Source organism: Notamacropus eugenii, chromosome 1 (assembly GCF_028372415.1).
Source record: "Notamacropus eugenii isolate mMacEug1 chromosome 1, mMacEug1.pri_v2, whole genome shotgun sequence".
Lineage (NCBI taxonomy): Eukaryota > Metazoa > Chordata > Mammalia > Diprotodontia > Macropodidae > Notamacropus > Notamacropus eugenii.
In genome coordinates, this window is record NC_092872.1 from 26254875 (window position 1) to 26276244 (window position 21370).

The following is a 21370-nucleotide window of genomic DNA, read 5'->3' on the forward strand; positions in this document are numbered from 1 at the left end:
TGCCTTTCACTTGAACACTTAGAGGTCACCATAGGGTTATTAATGGGCCTAATTCCAATATTATTGTATCTCAGAGAATTAAAGATACTCAAGTAGAGGGGGAGAATCAAGGGAATGGTGGAGGAGTTAGAATACATACAACATTTATTGATTATTAAGTTTTCTGTCTTATATTGGCATAGTACATGGAGCCCCAAAATTATGACAATAGAAATATTCAAGATCGCTGATCATTGATCATCATAATAGATATAATAATAAAGAAAATGTTTGAAATATTGTGAGAATTAATGAAATGTGACACGGAGAGGTGATATTGAAAAAATGGCACTGATAGACTTGGTCGATGTAGGGTTGCCACAAACCTTCAATTTGTGAAAAACACAGTATCTAGAAAGTGAATTAAAACCAAGCACAATAAAAGAGGTATTTCTATACTCCAGTCGATGATGTAGTTCATCTGGGCTGGGTGATTTGAATTCCTTAAGGACAGCAAGGTTCCTTCGTGCTATTTACTTAGTTGTTTGGGATATCAACTAACTATTGTTCATTTTTTAAAAAGTTCTTTCTAATCCAGATTCCCATATGAGACTGAAAAAAATCCACTCACTTCTAGGTATGGAACCATAAATTTCAAGTTGAAAGAGACCTTGGCATCATATAGTTCTCTCATTGGAAAAAAATGAGGCAACTGTCTAAGAGATGGAACTAATCTTCCAAGTCACATAACTAGTAAATGGCAGAGCCATGATATACCACAATGCCATGTGAATGACTGACCAATACTTGTCACCGTGGCAAATCTTCCCAAGCATGCCCCAGGAGGAGCTGAGTAAGCTCCTCTTTTTCCTCCCTCTTGGGTATCTCATCTAGGTGTGAATTCTCCATGTCCTACGTTGTCTTTGCCCAGGGATGAGGCCTTAGTTCTGTGCCAGATTCAGTGTAGCTAGATCACATATCTGTGCTAATCTTTCAGCTTGGCCTTTAAAGGGAAGTCAGAGTTCGAAAATGGATAATTTGTAGGACACACAAACACAAACAGACATGAGCTTCATTTCTTGGACAGAGTCCTGTTTGCCTCTATGGCTTCCCCAGAAAACCACGTGGCCACCCAGCAATATGGAAAAGAAAGTGAACCATTGCCAGATAGCACTGTAAAGGGGGAAAAAGAGAGGGATAACTGGATGCTGTTGTATAGAGGAACAACTGTAACCTGTTCCATCACTAGTCACAAGGACAGTATGATTCTGCGGAAAGGTGGGACTCCCCCAAAGGGAGGGTTGTATGTTGGATTCGGCCTCAATTCCAGGATGATGTCATATGGCTGACTTGTGTAAAAGCCCCTGAGAAAGAAAGGGGCCACCACTGGAGACAATTGCGTTGATCTATTAAGTGCTAAGGTTTGAGTTTTTTGCACTGAATGTTTTGTCAGTCTTTGAGTATGAGTTGGGGTCACCAAGTCTGAGGACTGCTTGTTGTTAGCTATACCCCTGGGTAAGACAGGAACCAGATTAAAATGTAATTGGGAAATATGTAACAAAATAAATAAAAATACAGTAGAACACAGATAATGGTAACATGTGGTTTTATAAATTAATATGTGATCCATGGGAGGGGGAGGGAGAGGTCTTTATGTATATATGGTTTAATAGCCCAGTGTGTTTGTTTGAGGACACTACCTTGGAGCCACACAAGGCAGATTCTAATGCTGATAGGGGTAGGAGATAGCAAGTAGAGATACTCACAGAGGGAGGGAGCAAAGTAATCAAATACAGAGCTATTGAGAGGCTTTGAGATTGAAGTCAGTCTTCCTGTAACTAGAGTCACAGTTTTTGAACTACAGGTTACATGGTTTTCCCCCAGATTTGTGGTCATATGAAGAATCCTAGCAAAGCAGCTCATAGGATGAGAGAAATTAGACCTGGAAGACTTCATGATGATAATATTGGATTTTATTATAGTGCTTTACGATTTACTAAGTACCTTGACATACATGGTATTGGATCTTCACAATAATCCTGGAAGGTAATGCAAATATTATTTTCCCTCTTTTACAAATGATAAATTTGAGCCTCAGATTGCTTATAACCATCTTGTTCATGATCATATAAGTAGTATGAGAGGCAGCTAAGTGGTGAAAGGGATAGGGGTCAAGAAGACCTGAATTCAAATGCTACCTCAGACTTATAGTAGCTAGCTATTAGTGTCATCCTGGGCAAGTGGTTTTCAAATTTTGACAGTGGAAATGATCTCTGCCTGTCCCTCTCCCTGCCCCCTCGCTTTTTGTTTTTTAAACTTATCTCTCCATCAACTCTGCCCTTTCTTTTCCCCTCTCCTCCCATTGCAGTGATTATTAAACTTGACCTGACTTTGTCTAGAATGTAGAATTTCCCATTAGTGGGTGTTAGGAAGTTAGGATCTTTGGTAATGGGGCACCCTATAAGTCTGTGCTACCTCATAGAGCTTTTGTGAGGAAGACACTGTAACTGTAACATGCTATAGAAATCTTAGTTATTATCTGTATCTGTTACTTCATTTGGATCTGTTCCATAATGAGGAAGCCAAAACACTTGGAGAGTTCCTATCAATCAGTTTATTTAGTAGCCCCACCTTATCACTACACCAAATCCTATGGGAAATCTAGAAGTATAAAGCTTGGACTTTGTCCTCAAAGAACTTACTCTCTAATAAGGAAGACAAATGCACAAAATAATGGATACTAGAGGACATGTAATTATCTGCTAAACCATATGTGGCAGGCTCTATGTACTAAAGGATTTCAGAGATGAAGCAGAAGTCTTCATTGACGAAATGGGATGAGCTAAACTTGATGTAGGTTTGGATAGATGGAGAGGTGAGCTGGGTATCCAAGTGAAAAGAGTGAAATGAACATGAATGAATGAATGAATGAATGACCCAAAAGAAATGAGAATGTGCATGACATGGTCTCAGGACAGTGAGAAACTGACCTAGCTGGAATGCAGGTGTCTGTTTGGGAGTGTTCAAAAATAAGATTGTATTAGTACAGTCAAGTTAGCTTAGGGAGGGCCATGGAAATCAGGAGAATTTGGATTTCAGTGGTAGAAAATGGGGAACCATTGAATGTTTTTAAGAATGGGAAGGTTAGGATAAGAGCAGTGTTTAAGGAAGGCTAATGTGGCTATGAAGGGAGAGAGCCTGCAGTCGGGAAGTCCAGCTGAGAAGCTGTTTGTAATAATGCAAGCCTGAGTTGATAAGAGCATGACCTACACTGGGAATGCAGAGAGAGACAGATGAATATGAGAGACATTTTGAAGTAGAAAGGAACATGACTTAGTGGGTGACTGGATATGGGGGATAAAAGAGAGGGATGAGTCAATGATGACTCAAAGGTTGTGAGCTTGGGTGGTTGGGAGAATGATGGTATTGTTTATAGAGATAGGGAAGTTGAAATGAGCTGATTTGGAAAGAAAGAAAATGACTTAAGGTTTGGATTTGTAGAGTTTGAAGTGGAGAGACATCAAAATGTACAGCAGGAGGTTAGATAAATATAATGGACTAACTCTTGGAAAAGGATGGGACTAGAGGAAAAGATTTGGAATTCATCAGTATAAAAGAGTGTGGTATAAGGAAGAAACCAAACCAAAACCAAAACACTAGACTGGGAATTAGGAGATCCAGGGTCTGGTCCTTTTTCTGCTGCTGACTCACCTTTTGACTTTCAATTGCTTAATTTTCCAGGTAGTCAATTTCCAGATTTATAAAATGAAAGGATTAGACTGGATGATATCTAATGTCCCTTCTAATGCCAGATATTAGGATCTTATCTCTTTGGGTGGGACTGTCTTGGGAGAGGGCCAGGAACTATAGTCCTTTTCATCCTAAGGGAAGAGATTGAAGAAAGCAAGTGTCCTGTTAAGTTAATGCAGGAAAGGTGATCCATGTTCTGGACTGTAGCCATTTGCCTCCCAATATTTCGAACTCTGGTTTTGCTGCTTATGACAATAAAGCCTATTGTTAAAATGCATCTTCATTATTCACAGAGGTATTAATATAATCACTAGCCAAATCAGTAAGGCATCTTCTCCAGGCTCTTGATGTACTTAGCAAACCCTGCAGGCAGAGATGAGTTGGTGAATGTTTAACAACTGGCTCTACCAAAAACCCATTACACGTGACATGCTTTTAAGGCTGTCTACATTATTAAATACTTTCTCCATCATTTTTTAAGTCTAGACAATCAAGAAAACAATAAATCAAACCCTGATTAGTAGCATTTGCCCATTTCTGAAGTGTAAATGATCACACTGATAATTTAACAATCATTTCCAGGAGGTTCCATCTGGCTCAAGTTTGCTCTAGCACACCCCTGCCAGGGAGACTCGCAACATTAGAAGACAGTAAATTAAATTTCATTCCTACATTCATTCATTTAACTAACTGTACTTTAGAATGTTAGAGCCAAAAAAGACCTCAGAGGTAACCTAAACCTACTCCCTCATTTGACACGGAAGGAAATTGAAGCTTATAGAAATTAATAACTGCCATTTACAAAATATTTTGTGATTTATACTTTATTATACACATCTCACTTGATCCTCATGATTCTACAAGTATTATCCATTTTACAGATGAGGAAACTGAGGCCCAGAGAAGCTAAGTGACTTGCCCATCTATGGTCACACACCTAGTAGGTATATCTAGTGGATTAGGAATTGGAATCTTTAAGGTTCACAGTCTAGAACTGTTCCTGCTACACAAGGTTATGTTGCTTCCAGTTACCTGACCAAGGTAACAAAGAGGAAGTGGCAGAGCTTCAACTTGAAATGATTGTTCTGACTTAGAGTCTTTTGGTTTTCGCACATTACCATACTGCTTCCCTTACATTCATTAACCACTTATGGTTCAGGTGTTACACAGGAAGATGTGAGGTTTAACTAAGACATGGCCCTTGACTTCATGAAGTTTACATCTAGTAGGGTGATAATACAGAAATGTAAGAAACTATAACATGCGACCATGTTACATGGTAAATGTATTTAAGATGCAATTAAAAGTACGAATGAGGAAACAAAACCAGGGGGATGAGGTGACGCCCAAGGTCAATTTCTTCAACTGCAAAATGAGGAGGTTGGACGAAATCATTTTTAAGGTCTTTTCCAGCTCTGTAATCTTGGGGTTCTAAAGTTTTGTAAATCCTAAAGTGAATATAAATTACCACTGTGGAGTCATGAGAGTCCTGAGAGTGGGTAAGTTTTCATAGGGATCCATTATAAAGGGAGAAGCCTGGAAAGCTAAAGGTTGAGCCTTTGGTAGACCCTAAAGTTAGGATAGAAGAGGTGGCAAAGAAATGAGTAAAGCTGGAGAGGGGAGAGTATGATCAGGATACTATATAATGTTATAGAAGTTAAGGGAAGGGGGCAGCTAGGTGGCAGGGTGAGTAGAGTACAGGACCTGAAGTCAGGAGGACCTGAATTCAAATCCAGCCTTAAACACTTGACACACTTACTAGTTGTGTGACCTTAGGCAAGTCAGTTAACCCCAACTGCCTTGCCTTTCCCCTCCAAAAAGAAAGAAAAAAAATAGTTATGGGAAGCCAATTTCAGTTGAGGTGTATAAAATGAAAATTGATGAGTAAAGCTACTGTACCTTTCTGGGCCTTGTATCCTTTTTGCCAAGCATAGTACCTCACACGTATCCAGCTCTGGAGAAGGGCTGAATTGAAATTTAAGACTGTGGCAGTGAGCAGCTCTGTAAAATGCAGCAGAGGGATTAAGGAAAACAAGGACAGAAAACAGTGCAGTGGATTTAAGATATAGTTATTCATGGGTGATCTATGATGAATGAATTTCCCTACCTAGAAGGTGAGAAAATTAGAACTTGAGTCTGTCTTGAATAAAGTCACCCCTTTTGCTGTCACATCGTTAACACATTATAAGCAAACCCCCACTGTAATGCCATTTGATCAGTTGCCCATTTGTAAGATTTTTGTTATGAACTAGCAGCTGCTTGTAATGCCATGTCACCAACATTGTGATTTCATGGAACCAATTAAGCACTTTGGGTGGAGTAAGCCTATGATGAGACAATCACAGAATGGGCTATTCTCCCTTCCACAAAAAGGCATAGACTCTTTATTCCTGTTCCCAGAAGCGAACTTCCTATGACCTTAGGGTTTCCAGGATTATGTGGTGGCTCCCCAAAATGAGATATTGCTTTTATGGGTAGACACTTCTGGCTGCTTTGGGGTCACACTGATGCTTCATCTGGATTTTTCCACCTCCCTAAAGTGCAAGTTCTCAGCTCAACACATTCTCCATCTTTATGATGATGTATCTTCAGAAAGGGATAGGGTCGGACCCAAAGTGGATGGGCTTTGAGACACATAAATTGTTTGTGTGCTAACATCAAAAACAGACAGATCTGGAACCAATCAAGTGAATGTAAATTAGAGGTTGCTTGATGTGGAATAACTTCTGCATGTTGGTCCGTGGAGGTGTGTAGCCAAAAAGGCACTGTGTGAATACAATTGTTTGGCAAGTCCCTACTCTGTCACTTGTCCAAAGCGGTAAGTGTGTGAATGGATTTGTATGGGTAATGACTCTGAAATTAGCAACCAGCTTTTCTCCTCTCTCCATGTTACTGGAAAACACATTGGATCTTGGCTCCTTTCCGGAGCCAAATTCTTACAATGATCCTCAGTTGCTCAGAACTCACATTTGTTCATCATTATCTCTTGTGTAATCACATTCTACAAACTGTAGGATGATATTACAGTTGTGTTTACAGAATAAGGGAACTTGCCCTACACCTTAATCAAATCACGAAAGAGATGAGCCTCCTTAGATAACAAATTTTTAAATAAATTCAAATGGTCGTTAGATTTTCGGTCTCCTACTTGATTTGTTACGTATAGTGAAAGTATCTTTTGACTTGCTTGGAATTACCTCTTTCCTCTTAACCTGACCATAAGCCTTTTGACTATAAGTACATCACTTATTATATGTAATATGGTAGAAGTCATTTTGTTTGTTTTACCTGACAAAGTCTTCCAGAATGTGACAGTGTAAAGAACCCAATGGTCTGCTCTGGTTAGGGCCTAAGGCCCTGCTAAAGTGCTGATTTTATCTGCAGTTCTAAAGAACTAGTTCTTGATTGCTTGAGAGTGAGAAAACTAGATAATCATATTCGCCCTAATCCTTAATAAGGATGCTTACAATTCAAAACATTTAATTAATTACTTTGGAACTATTTAAAAACAATCCACGCATACCTTAATAAAATGGAGGCATTGCTGTACTAGCATCTTTTTTATTGTATTAATTTTTAGTTTAGTTTGGTTTTTTTGCTATTGCAAAATCCTAAACCTCAGATTTAATTTCGCAAAGATAGAAATCTTAAACAGACAAGATATCAGAGTTTAATATTAAGGCTCCCTATTTTGGGAGGAATTAATCTGCTGACTGCTTAAAATAATTAAGCAGGCTATGTATATCTTAACTTTAGAGGAAGAGAAAAAGGGGGCGGGGGAGAACGCTTTTCTATTTTCAGTAGTTACCAGTTACCAAACCTGTGGATCTGCCAAGCCAGTCTCAGCCTTTCTGTTTCCCAGTTGCTCTGGGAGTTCGCATGAAGCCTCTGCCATTCTCCCATGTTAGATAAGCAAAAAGTTTGCTCTGGCTGTGATAAATCTTAAGGACTTGGATGTGTTTTTGGCACATATTTTGCCTGAGAAAGATGAGGATGATTAACCTCCTCCCCTCCCCCCGTTTTCCCCGTGGCTGGGCAGGGTGTGCATTAAGGAAAACCGTTCCGCGGCGGTGCAGTGGGGAGCGCCGAGCCTGCGTTACGGGGGGCTCCGGGGCAGGGTGACCGGCTGGCGGAGCGTCCCCCGCGGAGGTGGCTCTTGTCCTCGCCCCGCGAGCGGACCCGGCGACGGCTCCCGGTGTCGGGCCAGCCCCCCGCCCCCCTAAAAAAGCTTCCCATCCCACCGAGCAGCCGCCCAAGCCCAGGGCCGGGGGGGAAGGGGAAGGAAGCCCTCACCGCAAGCCGGCGTCTGGGGCGAGGGGGAAAGGCGCACATGCCCCGGGAGAGACCCACGGACACACACACACACGGACACACACACACACGCACACGCACCCAAACTTTCCCCTGCGCCTTGAACTTTCTCCTCTCGCTTCCCGCGGCCTTGGTGCCCGCACTTTCCGGGCCGGGGGCGCCCCCCGCCCGAAGCCGATCAGGAAGAGAAGCCCCGGGAGCCGCCGCCGCGGCCGCCACCCGCGGAGGGCCGGGCCGGGCCGGGCCGGGCCGGGGAGGAGGAGCCGGAGGCTCCGGGAGCGAGCCACGCCGAGATCGCAGCCGGCCGAATAAAGTTCGCGCCGTTTCCCCGGCGCTCGGCCCCCCGGCGCTCCCCCCGTACCCCTCCCCCTGACAGCTGGCCGCAGGCTGCCCCCTCCTCCGCCGGGCCTGCCCCCCCGGAGCCAAAGGGGACCCTCTCAACGAGCGGAGATCGACTTCTAGTTTTTTTGGAGACGGGAAACAACGGTGTCTCTTCAGACGACTTTGCAGAAAATAGGAAGACGGGAGAAACTTGGGGCAGTTCTGCAGAGCACCCCCGGCTGTGCCCCGGTCCCCTTCCCGTGGCTCCCTCCAGCAGCCCGCGCAGCCCCTTAGCCGCCTTCTCCGGAGACTTGGGCTCTTTCTCCCCCCCCGCCCTCCCAAATCCCGAGGCTTCCTTCCTCCCGATCCCAGAAGTTTTATAGGATTTGACTTGGGAGAGCATGAGACTTTCGATGTGTGCATAAATCAGTCACCTGGGGGGGGAGAGAGAAAGGGGGAGAGAGAAAGGGAGAGAGAGAGAGAGAGAGAGAGAGAGAGAGAGAGAGAGAGAGAGAGAGAGAGAGAGAGACAGAGGGAGAGAGACAGAGGGAGAGAGAGAGAGAGAGAGATAGAGAGAGAGAGAGAGAAGGAAAAGAAAGAGGCGGAGGAGGAGGACGGCAGCGGCGGAGGGAGGGAGGGAAGGAGGGAAGGAGGGAACGAGGGGGGAGGAAGGAAAGAAAGAGGCAGAGGAGACCCTGGAGTCAGAGGGGCTGGTCCAGACGCTGCCGCTAAGAGGAGACCGAGAGGCGGGGGCTGCAAGTGCACTTGACAACCAACATGCGGAGATGGTAAGAAGTTTCCAACATCCTTTCATTTTCATTCTAGACTTAATCAGGAATTACTGTAGCGCAGTAACGCAACGAGGAGCTAGCTGGTTCGAGATTCTGTTACTTTAACTTCAAGGACGGGAAGGGGAAAAAAAAAGAAAGGAAAAAAAAACACACCCTAAGCCAACCTGGCTCATGCTGAGCTCCTGAAATCCTGTTGTAAAACTTTGCCTCAAAACTTTCTGTGAGAGCAAGGGGTGGGGGCAGGGGCTGCCCTAAGAGCTTATCTGTACCTTCCCTAGACTGCCCTTAGAAAGGTGAGGGGGACGGGAGGGCTTTGGTGAGGATGGGGGAGTTTGGGATTGGGGGCTTGGAGGTGGGGGGGGAGAGGATGGGTGGAAAGGGGAGGGAGGAATGAATGGAACTTCTGTAGTAGCTGTCTACACTTGAGGGAAGCGTTTCGCACTCCCAGTAAAGGTAACTTTTGGAACGCTGCATAGGGGTGAGAGGGGATTGCCATATGAGTGTGTGTATATGTGTGTGTCTGCCACGGAAGGGACAAACCCAGTTTTCATCAGCGAGCCTCCCTCCCTCCCTCCTCCCCCATCTCTTTTTTGCCCGTAGTTATTTTCCCTTGACCCAGACCATCACTTACTGCTAAGTGAAAGTTGTAGAAAATGCCCCTGTACTTGGGGAAAGAATGTGAAAAACATGAGAGGTGCTGCATCCTGGGAAAAGAGACCTTCAAAGGTCTTTTCCATCAGAATTGCGTGAAGGCTTTTTTTTTTCTTTTGTAGATTTCATTTCAAAGACATAGGTGGTTTTATTTTGGGGGCCGGGGGTTAGTAGGTGCCAGGTTATGAGATGATCCATGACTTAAACTTGCAGAAATACCCAGTGGTTACTTTACGGCTGCAAGCCACAAGTACGTTTTAAAGAAGCGTGACTGCTCATACAGTACCCAGCATGCTAGCGGGTACGCCCGCCTAGTCTGGTGTCGAGTCCATCCAGCCGGGGAAGAGTATGTCCATACTGAGTGAAGCGATTTGTGAGCAGTGTGGCTTGACCACTCCCTGACTTCTGCAAAGCTTTTTGCTCTCCTTACCCCTACTTGGGGTTTTGATGTCTTGTGCTCTGCATGTAGATAGACGATATAAGAAAAAGGGAGATAGTGGATTGGCATCTTTTTTTCTTCCCTTCCCCCTAATGTGACATCTCTTGTTTCAGTGATCAAAGCCACCACTGGAGTGTAGGAGATGCGACTGTCAGATGTAGGCAACAAAAAAAAAACTGTAGCATGTGCCCAGGACTGTGGTTACAGTAACGCTGACAGAAATTAAAGTGGTTTTGAAAGCAGCATGCGATTTATGATGGTTCCCTTTTACCCTAGAGTCAAGCTGTTGTAAAACTGATGTACAGAAGACATCAAAATAATCCTGTGTACCCAGGATTAAAGTGGTAGAAAGTGGCCTTTTCCAGTTTTTTTTTGTGGGCCTCCCCCAACAGTTGCTGTTGTTTGGGGCTGTTTTTAAGTGCAACGTCAAAACAAAATAGCAAAGAAATCTTTCTGGACTTGGATATTTATCCATCTGGCAGTATTTTATTCTCAACTTTAAAAACTAAGACAAGGTAGCATTTTTCCCTCTTATTCCTAAATCTATATTACAGTTCACTTTTGTAGTTATTGCTACATAGCAATCACTTTGCAAATTGGTTTCTATTTGAATTACTTTTAAACAGTGGTTAAGGCCATTTGTGTTTCACGATTTTGCATTCCAGTTTGAGGTATTAATACTAACTGGCGTCTCAGGAATACACTTGCCTTAAGTATGGAGTTTATTTCTTCGTCTTTTATTTGTTGAGATTGATCTCTAGCTCTCTTAAGAATAGTGAGAGCTTGTGGAAGTGTATGGATATTGTTTTTTCCTTTTCAATCACAAAACTCGTCATGTGAACCTTTTGTAGGATGTCAGCGTTGTGTTTTATTTTTCAGCTGGTTCATTTAATCTCCCAGCATTAATGAAGTTTTCTTGGTTGTAGGTCTGTCCTCTTTAAAACTTTCCTTACTAAAGGATATTTAAAATCCAGATTGCTAATCACTTTACCAAAGGTCACATTAGTATGTTCACCTGAATGAAGTCACATTGAGGCTCAGTATAAACTTGGCTAATGACCTTATTAAGTAAAGTTGGAAACCTGTGTTTTCCATCTTTGGGATTATTAACTCTGCTATCACTTTTACCTAACACTTTGGACGAGAAGGCATTTCAGCTCATTTTTCTGAAGGTGAATTTTTACCAAATGTTAATAGCTCACATACATCCCTAACGTCTGTGTTTTTCCTCCTTGAGGTTCGAGGTGTATGTGTCAGACAGGGAAATGTGATTACATAAACCAAAGCAATAAAGGAGCAGACAAAAGCTGAGCTGACTGTTGCTCTATTAAAATGTAAGTGTTACAGTTTGAATTTCCAAGTGAGAGTTTTTGAGTTCAGTGCTTTACATAACATTTTGTCCTAATCTTGCTCGCTGTCAGGGATGTTTCATGGTTGTGCAACCGCTCCAGTCAAGAATGCCAATTTGCATTCCAGGAGTGTCATTTGATTACTTTTATCTGCACAGCTCCAAGACTGGCCCAGACCTCTCATTTCATCTTGCCATGTCACGAGTCAATGCTGTGTCGTCTTTGCAAAAATCTGCCTGATTTAGACAAGAAAGAAAAGTACTTTCATGTTGCAGCCGCAGTCCCCTGCTAACTTGTCAGCAGCAGGATATGATTCACTTGGGCCCTTAAGAATGGAACACAGAGAAGGGTTAGGCGGTTCAATAAAGCCCATGGACAGGTAGTGTGTGACGTCCCCGGAGAGCTTAAGTTAATGAAGAACAGGTCTGCTTAGTTCTCCACATTCTGACCTGGTGCTGTCCCCACAGTTTTCTCATTTGATCTTTCTCAGCAAATTGATCTTTTCTTGTATTTTTTTGCCTTCCAAGTTAGTCCTTGTGGGACTGAAATTAGCAGAGCAACTTAAGTTGGATAATACAGCTGTTCAGAAAAGCAGAAATTGGACACTAGCTCAAAAAAGGTTGGGGTGGACTGGGGGGGGTATTCTTTTTTTTTGTTGTTGTTGCTGCTGAAAATTTTTCCTTATTTAAGGGAGTCCAAGATAGTTAATAACTTAGAAATTAGTTTTCTTTCCATTTAATCTTTTCATTAGATTCAGTACTAATTTAACTTCTAGATTTTAAAACACACAAAAGATATAGTGAACAGTAAAGACTTGCTTTAATATTTTTCATATAAGTTTGTTAGAAATGATTTACTAGTCTATTTTGAGGTTTTAATAGTTATAGTAAGACATGCTAAATATCAATGACATACATCAACTGTTTTATTTATCATCTTCTAAATAACTAGAATACCAAAGTATCCAATACTGAGTTGCAGAAAAGATTAGACAATAAAACAGTCATTACTAATCCTGTACATAAATATTATGGTAGATTAAAATGTATTCCACAAATTAATTTCAGCGTTTCAATTTCCTGTAAATTCTGCTGATGCACCGATAAAGTACTCAATGTTCACTATTTGCTTTCAAGGTACTGCATTTGAAGGCAGGTTTTCAGGACCTGGAATTTGGTGACTACTTATTCTCACGTTATTTTTTAAAATTGTAATTAATCGCGGACAGTGAGGGGAAAAAAGTTGCTTTGAATGTATATGTACACATGTGTGTATGCGTATGTATATTATTTGTGGGGTAAATTCTAACAGGCTAAAGTTTCATGATAGAATTTTCTAAGTCAAATGTAAGTTGGAAGTGATTAAGAGATTCTTTAGTTTAGAGTACACATATGAAGTAATACTTAACTTTCTCTGTCTCTTAGCAGATGGTCTCATTTACCATGAACATCCTACCAAAGTATAGAATTCATTTCATTGCTAAATGAAAACAAGAACTCTCCCCTTTCCTTTCTCTTAGTGTATTGCTTTGCAAAATGGATGGGAATCGAATTGGGATCGTTGGTTAGTAAACTCCTCTCTGAAGAGCTAGAGGGAGCCTTGTGATTTTATGAGATATGCCTAAGGTGAAAAAGTAGAAAATACTTTGCAGAACAGACCAGTGCAGAAAAGGAGTTGTTAGGAATCACAGTTCTAGCATTTAGGCATGGAAATGCTATTGTGGCATTTTAACTGTGATGAGAATGCCCAGTAGAACCTTGCCCTTGACCTGTGGAATGCTTTGCTAGACCAACCAAAATGCAGCCCTAAATGCATTTTAAGCCTTCATTGATCTCAGCTGAGTCCTTCAGTAATGTACTGTTTGAAGGACTTCTTAGCTTCACTTTTGCTTGGAACCAATAGTGAAAATTCAGTTAAAAATTAGTCCACAAAATCAGCATTGCCTGTGAATTCTTTCAGTTCACTGAGGAAAACCCCCTTGTTACACAGTATGCTTGCCATGGCGTTCTGTGGAGAAATGGCTTTACCCTGAAGAGGAACCCCTTTTAATGTGAACTATTTGAATTGGAAGATCCAAAAGCAGGGCATTTAGAAAGCTGCTATGTGAGGAAGCCATAAGCACTCTTTCATACTTTTCCCTGGTGTTGGTCTTAAGGAAATCTGCCTTAAATGGTATGCAATTCAATATTTGTTGCTTAATTTCACAGTGGTGTTTATTACTTGTTCTACAAAACTTCTGAGACACGTTTGCATTTGAGATCCATTGATCATAATTGTTGTTTAATAATTGTTTACTAGTTTTTATGGGCATGAGTTTGGACAAACTTATTTACCATTTAAGTAAATAATGTAATCCAATGAGATAAGCTGGCAGATTGGCCTTTTTAAAAATCTCTTGCACAGTAGCTCCTATTATGTCGCTAGCCAATAAAAGCCTTTATTTGTTGCTTATTAGAACCCTCAGTACACTCCAGAGTTCAGTTATAATTCAATTTGGCTGTTTAAAGAGGCTCCCTTGTTTTAGAACGTACCCATAGTCCAGTCTTACCATTTGTTGGGAACCTCTCCTATGTGAACCGTGCATGTTTGTCTGAATTACTTTACAGGTATTTCAAAGTCTGTGTTAGAACTTTATTTTGAGAAACAACAAAAAGCTTAAAGTATGGAGAGGATCTAGGAAAGGTAACCATGTGGGATTTCTTTCTTTTTTTGTTTTTTGGTCATCTTGGGATGATTTGTTCCCCTGGTAATTTTTAATGGCTTTCTACTATTAAACTGTTCTGCCATTTATTTTAAAGTCTTTGCCCTAAAGAATGAAAACTTCCCTAAGGGAGGATGAAGAAAACTTTTAAAAACTAACTTTTCTAATTAAGAATTATAGCTCAGGCCTTTTCAAAGTGGCAGTCATTTTGAAATATAAATTTTTTAAAATTTCTAATTCACAGATTTCTAGCTCAGTAAATTAGAATTGCTTACATTAACCATTAAGGAGTTTTGTGGACTCAAGCATGTGAGAGTTGGAAAGTGTAGTTAAAAGTACAGAGCTTGACTGTTCAATGCCGGTAAGATGAGTCTCAAAAATTCTTTATTAAGAGGGTGTGGGATATATGGAGTGTAGATTATGAACTGCAGAGATCCGTGTGTGTGTGTGTGTGTGTGTGTGTGTGTCTGTGTCTGTGTGTGTAAAATAGATATTAATAATGGTTGTGGGAGTCACATCAGGCCAACCCCTCAGATACATTATGGAACAGTGGTCAAAATGTACAGTATTGTCTTAAAAGTTATGTTTCATATGTCTTCAGTCACTGCTTTTTCTATGGAATACAAAGATGTAACAACACACACAAAACATTTTTTCCTTATTATGACCTTATATTTGCCAAAGTACCCCATGCTGAAATTCCTTTTAGTATCTTTTTTTTTTTGTCCAAAGCCAGACATGTACCCAGACACAAAAGACTCTGTGTATAGCAAGCTGTTTTAAATATTGTGACTCGACGCTATGCTGTCCTTTCTCTGCTTGAGCCAAGGATCTCTGCTCAGTGTCTGTGGATTACCAAGCCCCTTCTTTATTGTACCTCTTGTCAGCTATTCCTATTCATTTAACCTTTCATTAGTGTCTGTGCAGCTTCACTGTCTGGAAAAGCAAGGAAAAACCTAAAGGCCCTACTGTCACAGTTATTAGATTTCTTGGTTACATCCCAGCAACCATAAAGGAGTGAGAGTCAGCACCATTGTCGGGCATGCTGCTATCCTGGGGTGCAACTCTTCTGTGCATGTCAAGGACATGTGCCACATGTTGATAATGCATCCCAGGGATAAATGCACAACATGGGGGATAGACTGAGGCTGGCGGTAATGAGCTTTGGAGGAGTTATTGCAAAGACAAACAGTTTGTGAAGGAATTTTGCCTAAGAGGCCAAGGAGATGGACTGCATTAAGGGTTGCCAAGGTTTGCTTCTGAGGTGCTTGTCAATCACATGGTTTTCATATAAGCCTCATTTGTAGGGGAAAATTAACTATTTCTGACAGCCAGGAAAAGTGCCCTATTTTCTTTTTTTTTTCCCCTTACAGAGTAGTATAAAGACAGTATGTTTCTGATGCTTCCCTCAATATGGTATATTTTGGGAGGGGGTCAGGGATGAAGTTATTCAAACCAAAATAAAAATCCATTAGATTAGAATGAGAATATGAGATTATAAAGGGAGATGAATTTGTGTCCCTTAGGTATGGTATACTAAGGAACAATTAGATAAATGAATGCAGTTATTAATTTCTCTATGTCTTTTCCCTCTTACAGCTTTCCCACCCCTTACCTCACTATACACACTGACCTGTCAGGTATGGATGCTTTGAGTCTTTAAGAATGCTTTGTCTCTCTGTTCATGTTCCTAAACTGGATTTCCATTCAGTTCAGTTCAGCAATTATTGTAAACTTCTATAGGTAGAAGTGGGACAGTTATATGGCACAGTGGATATAGCACTGGGCCTGGAGTCAGGAAAATATGAGTTCAAATACGGCTTCAGACACAACTTCTGTGATCTTGTTTGCCTCAGTTTCCTCATCTGTGGCAAATCGCTTGAGTATCTTTGCCAAGAAAACCCTAAATGGGGTCATGACGAGTTGGACACAACTAAACAGCATTATGTAGAAAACACTGAAGGTGGTAAGGGAAGAGTCTCTCCCCTCAAGGAGCTTATATTTTACTGGGGGAATATCATTCTTTTACAAGTAAGCAAAAATAATATATTTAAAAAGTAATATCGAAAGAGAGAGCATCCTGTATTTGCTTCAACGTTCATAATAAAACATTTACATATATTTTTAAAGAAAATTTTCAAATATTTATAAATGGTAAAATCTTTCATGTCATATTTGCCCAATCTTCCTTGCAGTTCCCCAAACTAGAAATATTCCTTTAAAAGATTTTTTTTTGCACTTCTACTGAACTATGAACTTTGGTGGTCTTTTCTTTCTTTCTCTCCTTTCTTCTTTCCTTCCATCCTCTGTCTCTGTCTCTCTCTCTTTCTCTCTCTCTCTGCTTTTCAAATCTTAATGATGTCTTACCAAAGTCCCCGAGAGCTTGACCATCTTTCATTGTCTCCCCACCAACCCTTCCTACTGCAGGTGAGGCATAGATTGCTAATGCCGATATCAGGTTTGAAACCAAGACTGGAATTGAGAAAGAATTCCTTTGGCTTCTTTCATCTAATCATGCAGTTCGATGTAACTTTGGGCATGAAGGAGAAAGGAATCATTTTCTTAGACCTTTCTTTGACTTTCTCATTGAATTTTCTGGCCAGGGGGAGTCTCTTCTTCACCAAGCCGTTATATTGTGAAGGAACAGGTTTTCCATTTAGGGACCTGCCCTAGGTCTTGACCGGCAGACTTCAGGATCATTGCATCCATACTTTGGTGACCCTGGAAATGGCTCTACTTGAGCATGCTCTGTGCTGCACCCCCGTTCACAATGTGTGATCCAGCAATGGCTGTACTTTAGTCGTAGCAATAGGTAGAGTTGAGGTTCGAGCTGGAGGTCAGGGAATGGTAACAACAGACATTTTATGAAGTTCATACTGTGTAAAGAATCATTCAGAGTTGAGATAAAGCATGCACCTTTCCCCTGTGGAGTTTGTGGTCTAGGAAAAGGATACAATACAAACATAAACATGTGTTGTGTAATATATTATAGCTAAATGGATTAGATGTGGCACAAAGTGTTATAGGAGATCTGGTGATAAAGTTTATGGACTGAGAGATAATCAAGGAAGACTTCATGGAAGAGGTATCATTTGAATTGTACTTTAAAGGGTAGATAAGGAAGAAGAAGAAGGACATTTTGGGCTTAGAGAACAGGGTGAGCAAAGGTAGGGAGGTAGAAAAGTATAGAGTGAGTGAGTGAGTGAGTGTGGCGCGTGCGATTGTGGGTTGGGGAGTGGAATACAGAGTTATCTGGTTTGACTGGAGGTAAGAATGCAAAGAGGTTGGTATATGAAATAAGGAAGAAAAGGCAAGCTGATGCCAGATTGTGGAGGGCCTTAAATGCCAAGCAAAAGGAAGAAAGCTAAAGACTCAATTCTGAGAACGTAAAAAGATCAAAAGATTGCATTTTGGTGCCAGATTGGGGAAGAGAAAAACAATCTAATGATGCCCTAAGGAGTCAGCTATTATAGTAGGAATGCTCACTTTAGGTAAAAGAAAAGTTTATGTGATACCACAATCTAATAATCATGACGATTCTAAACTCAGATGAATCCTCTATAAACTCATTAGAATTGTAAAGGTCCTATTGGGTAAGCTCATTATATTGTTATTTTGCTTGTGTAGAATTCTCTTGGTGATATGTGTCTAGAGGTACCTTCTGTGTGGGAGCCAAAATACAGTAGATGCCCTAATTCCAGAAGAATGTATGTGAAATAGGTCTGGTTGCAGCATTAACCAATTTTTCTTTGATGTTTCCCATATCCACTGTACTCTAGCAAGTAGTTTAGATGTTCAGCCTTTCTACGTCTCTAACATTTCAGTAAGAGAGACCTTGACAGTCCTTATATATAACCCTGGTGTTTAGCAGATGCGTAGCACAGAGTAAATTGTGGAATAGGGAAAGGGATTGGACCTGGGATTTCATTAGTAAAGGGAAGTTTCAGAAGATGAAATTCTTTCCCTACCAGTCCAGGTGAACCTTTGTAATCTTCAGACAGTTGCTTGGAGTACCCACAGGTTCAGGGATTTGTCCATCGTCGTATGACTAGCATATTTTTGAAGCAAGACTTGAACTAAATTCTTCCTTTATCCAAAGCTTTATTCCTCCAGCTTCTCTGCCTTTTCTAGACATGTCATAAATGCTTTTTCATTCATTTAGTGATCTCAGATGTCCTCATTGTGGGTATTCCCTCATGAATACAGATTAGTGTAGCCCTCCCTGAATTGCTGTGGTCTCTCAAAATCGTTACCTGATAGCCAACTTTCTGGTAATATGTCTCTTTGAACTAGGCTGGTTCTCTTTTGACATATCGAGTCAATTTCTGGGCCTTTTCCCCTCAAATCTCTCCAAATTGTTAAGACCTATCAGAGCTTATTTGAGAACCATAGGTTACCATAATTATACTCAGAAAGTACTTAATAAATGTGCATTATTAAATGATGGCCTTGGGACTGTATTGGCTTATTCTTGCCAAAGTTTCCCATAAGTGATTATCGTTCTTAAGAAAAGCACTTATTTACTTAATGTTTGGAAAAAGATTTTTAATAAGAAAACACATTTTCCGCGTATAAAAACAAATGACTTGGCACTCTATTTGGTGTGTGTAAATATATTCCTAATTGAGAAACAATTGAAACTGTGAATGGGGTATTTGCCTAATGTTGAATATCCATGCCCTTGTGACAAATATCAATTATCTAATTTATTTATCTATGTTTATGGTATTTGGTATTTGAATTTATTAATGTGAACTGCTTCCTTTTCCCTCTTATAATTTTACTGGTTAATTTGTAATTAAAATACTTTATAAGATGTAGTTATCAAGATCTGGAAATAAATGAAAGGTAAGGCTCTTTGGGGGCCGTTGTGTGGAATCGTCCTTAAATTGCAAGTAATATTTATTTTTCTGAAAGCTGCATTTTTCTTTGAATTCCTGATAATACAGGTCTATATCTATTACTACATACTTAATTTTGTAGTTTTTTTGATAGGCTGCTAATTGCCTTAACTGCACTGAATTTTTGGGCATTTTTCCTATTCTTTTAGATGAAAGATTATTCATTTTGGCATAGTAGCTTGTGTTGGATTATGATTTCTAATCAAATATGTCCATATCGAATTATATTTTGTCTCTTCATGCAAAAACATTAATATTCAACAAGACACAAGGAATGTATCACTGGTACTTCTTCCACTGGCACCCACTGTCACTCCTTCCCCTTTTCCCACTTCCTCATGTTTTGGTAGATAATCCTTTTGACCTTCCACCCTCAAAGAAAATGATTACCTGCTTTCTGGTAGTGAGCCTCTCTGGATTTTCTTAGGCTAGTTCCCTAAAAACAGATACACAGTTCACTGCAGAACCCACATTTGAAGCCTTGCCCCCTTGGTTGTAGGACCTGGCAGAGGTTGTGTTCCATTTATACAGTCCCTAAGATCCCAGGGTCGTCTCTGGGTCATCATGAGGCATTGGAGGAAGACTTCAGGGAAGTCAAAATTATTTAGCCATTGACAGTTAGCCAATCTCAACACACATTCATGATGTCAATTCCGTGTCTCAAGCTACACTTGGAAAGTTTATTTTTTTTTTCTGATTGAAATGACTGAAGCGTTTAGAGAACTTAAAATTATTTTCCCCTTAGGGGGAAAAGCATTAATTCTGTCTTTCCTGACTATCTAGTGACTTTCAGCCTCAGGTAAAGGTAAATTCTCAGTATGCCAAATGACACATTAGGTCATTCTGTACAAAGTAATTCTGCTTTGTGTCCACTCTTTGGCTCCACAAATAATATAATGAACATTATGAAGTTTGGTATAGTAAGAACAGCATTAGACTGAGTCAATTGCAGGCTCTGTCCCTTACCTATCTTTGGGATCTTAATACTCGTGCAACTTTCACTCACAGGGTTGTTGTGAGAAAAATCTTTTATAGAGTTTTAAATGCTATGAAAATGGAACTCTGTTTATATTTTAGGACAGTCCAAAGTCCTTGGATTTTTATTGCTGCATCCATACCCAGTAATCTCTCTAGACTGATCCCCTCCCATAGTTTCTCCCTGGGCAAAAGCAAATGAACATTTACATGACAAGTGACATCTTTCTTAATCTAGGAATATAAAGAACTACATCAGGTTAAATAAAATGGCTTCATACACATAATGCATCCGGGCATCTTAATCTGAAGTACATATTTCAGGGAGGTTTTAAATTTTATCTAGCTACACTCAAATCAACACAAAACTCATGGAAATCCATCCAGTTGGATATTTAACTTCATTTAGGGATTTTCCTTTTTACTTAAAATGGTAATTAGAGTAAAAACTTGCTAATTTTTTTATTGATGTGTGACAGATTGCTACAATTAATAGATCATGCTTTTTACTTTAGAAAACTCCAACCACAAAGATAGTAGACACATAGAAACATTTAAAAAATGTTTCCAAAGTTTCTGCTTGGAATTCACAAGAGCCGTTTTTCTCTCTGTTCAAGGTTTATACTAGAAATTACTTTTATGTGTATGCAGCGTGACAAAGATTGCTAGGCCTTCATTGGTCTTTCCAGCTACACTTGCAACACGTGGATGGGGGCCTTTTTCAGCTTAGTGGATGGTGATAAAGAGATTGCACAGAGATTTAAGGAATGGATCTAGAAGCATTTAAGGGAGAGCAGCAGTTTGCAACAGACACGAGGGTTTCCTTGGAGGGTGGGGTGCAGCGGGCACTCAGGGCGGGTTAGAGGTAGAAAAGCATCCTTAGTGAATAAGCCGTAGTTGTATGTTATTCAACTACAAGGATTTTTTTTGGTGGAGTATTATTTTCTATATTGGGCCACAAACGTAATTTTTGCATAGCACTGAATATTACAGTAGAGGTTGGGAACCTGCAGTTATTCTTCTGCAGGTTCATATATATGTATACCTGACTCGTTAAATATTTGACATCTTCATTCTCTACTCTTGAGATATTATTTAATATTAGCATATTATCAAAACTGCCCCTAAAGAAATGCAGATGTGGCAACATAGTGGGGCTTTAGTGGAAAGAGAATTGGACTTGGCATAAAAAAATCTCACTT

The 21370-nt window shown here is 40.5% G+C and overlaps 1 protein-coding gene across 5 annotated transcripts in view; it reads left to right on the forward strand.

Annotated features, from left to right (window-relative positions):
• The first annotated feature begins 8230 nt into the window (after positions 1-8230).
• Positions 8231-21370, forward strand: part of BNC2 (basonuclin zinc finger protein 2) — a 512918-nt gene continuing 499778 nt past the window's right edge. For 3 of the 5 annotated variants that reach the window (XM_072655796.1, XM_072655875.1, XM_072655805.1), the window contains exon 1: positions 8231-9149. In XM_072655796.1, the coding sequence (XP_072511897.1) occupies positions 9147-9149 (3 nt within the window). In that variant the 5' untranslated portion in view covers positions 8231-9146. The other 2 variants (XM_072655839.1, XM_072655811.1) reach the window with 2 other exon arrangements.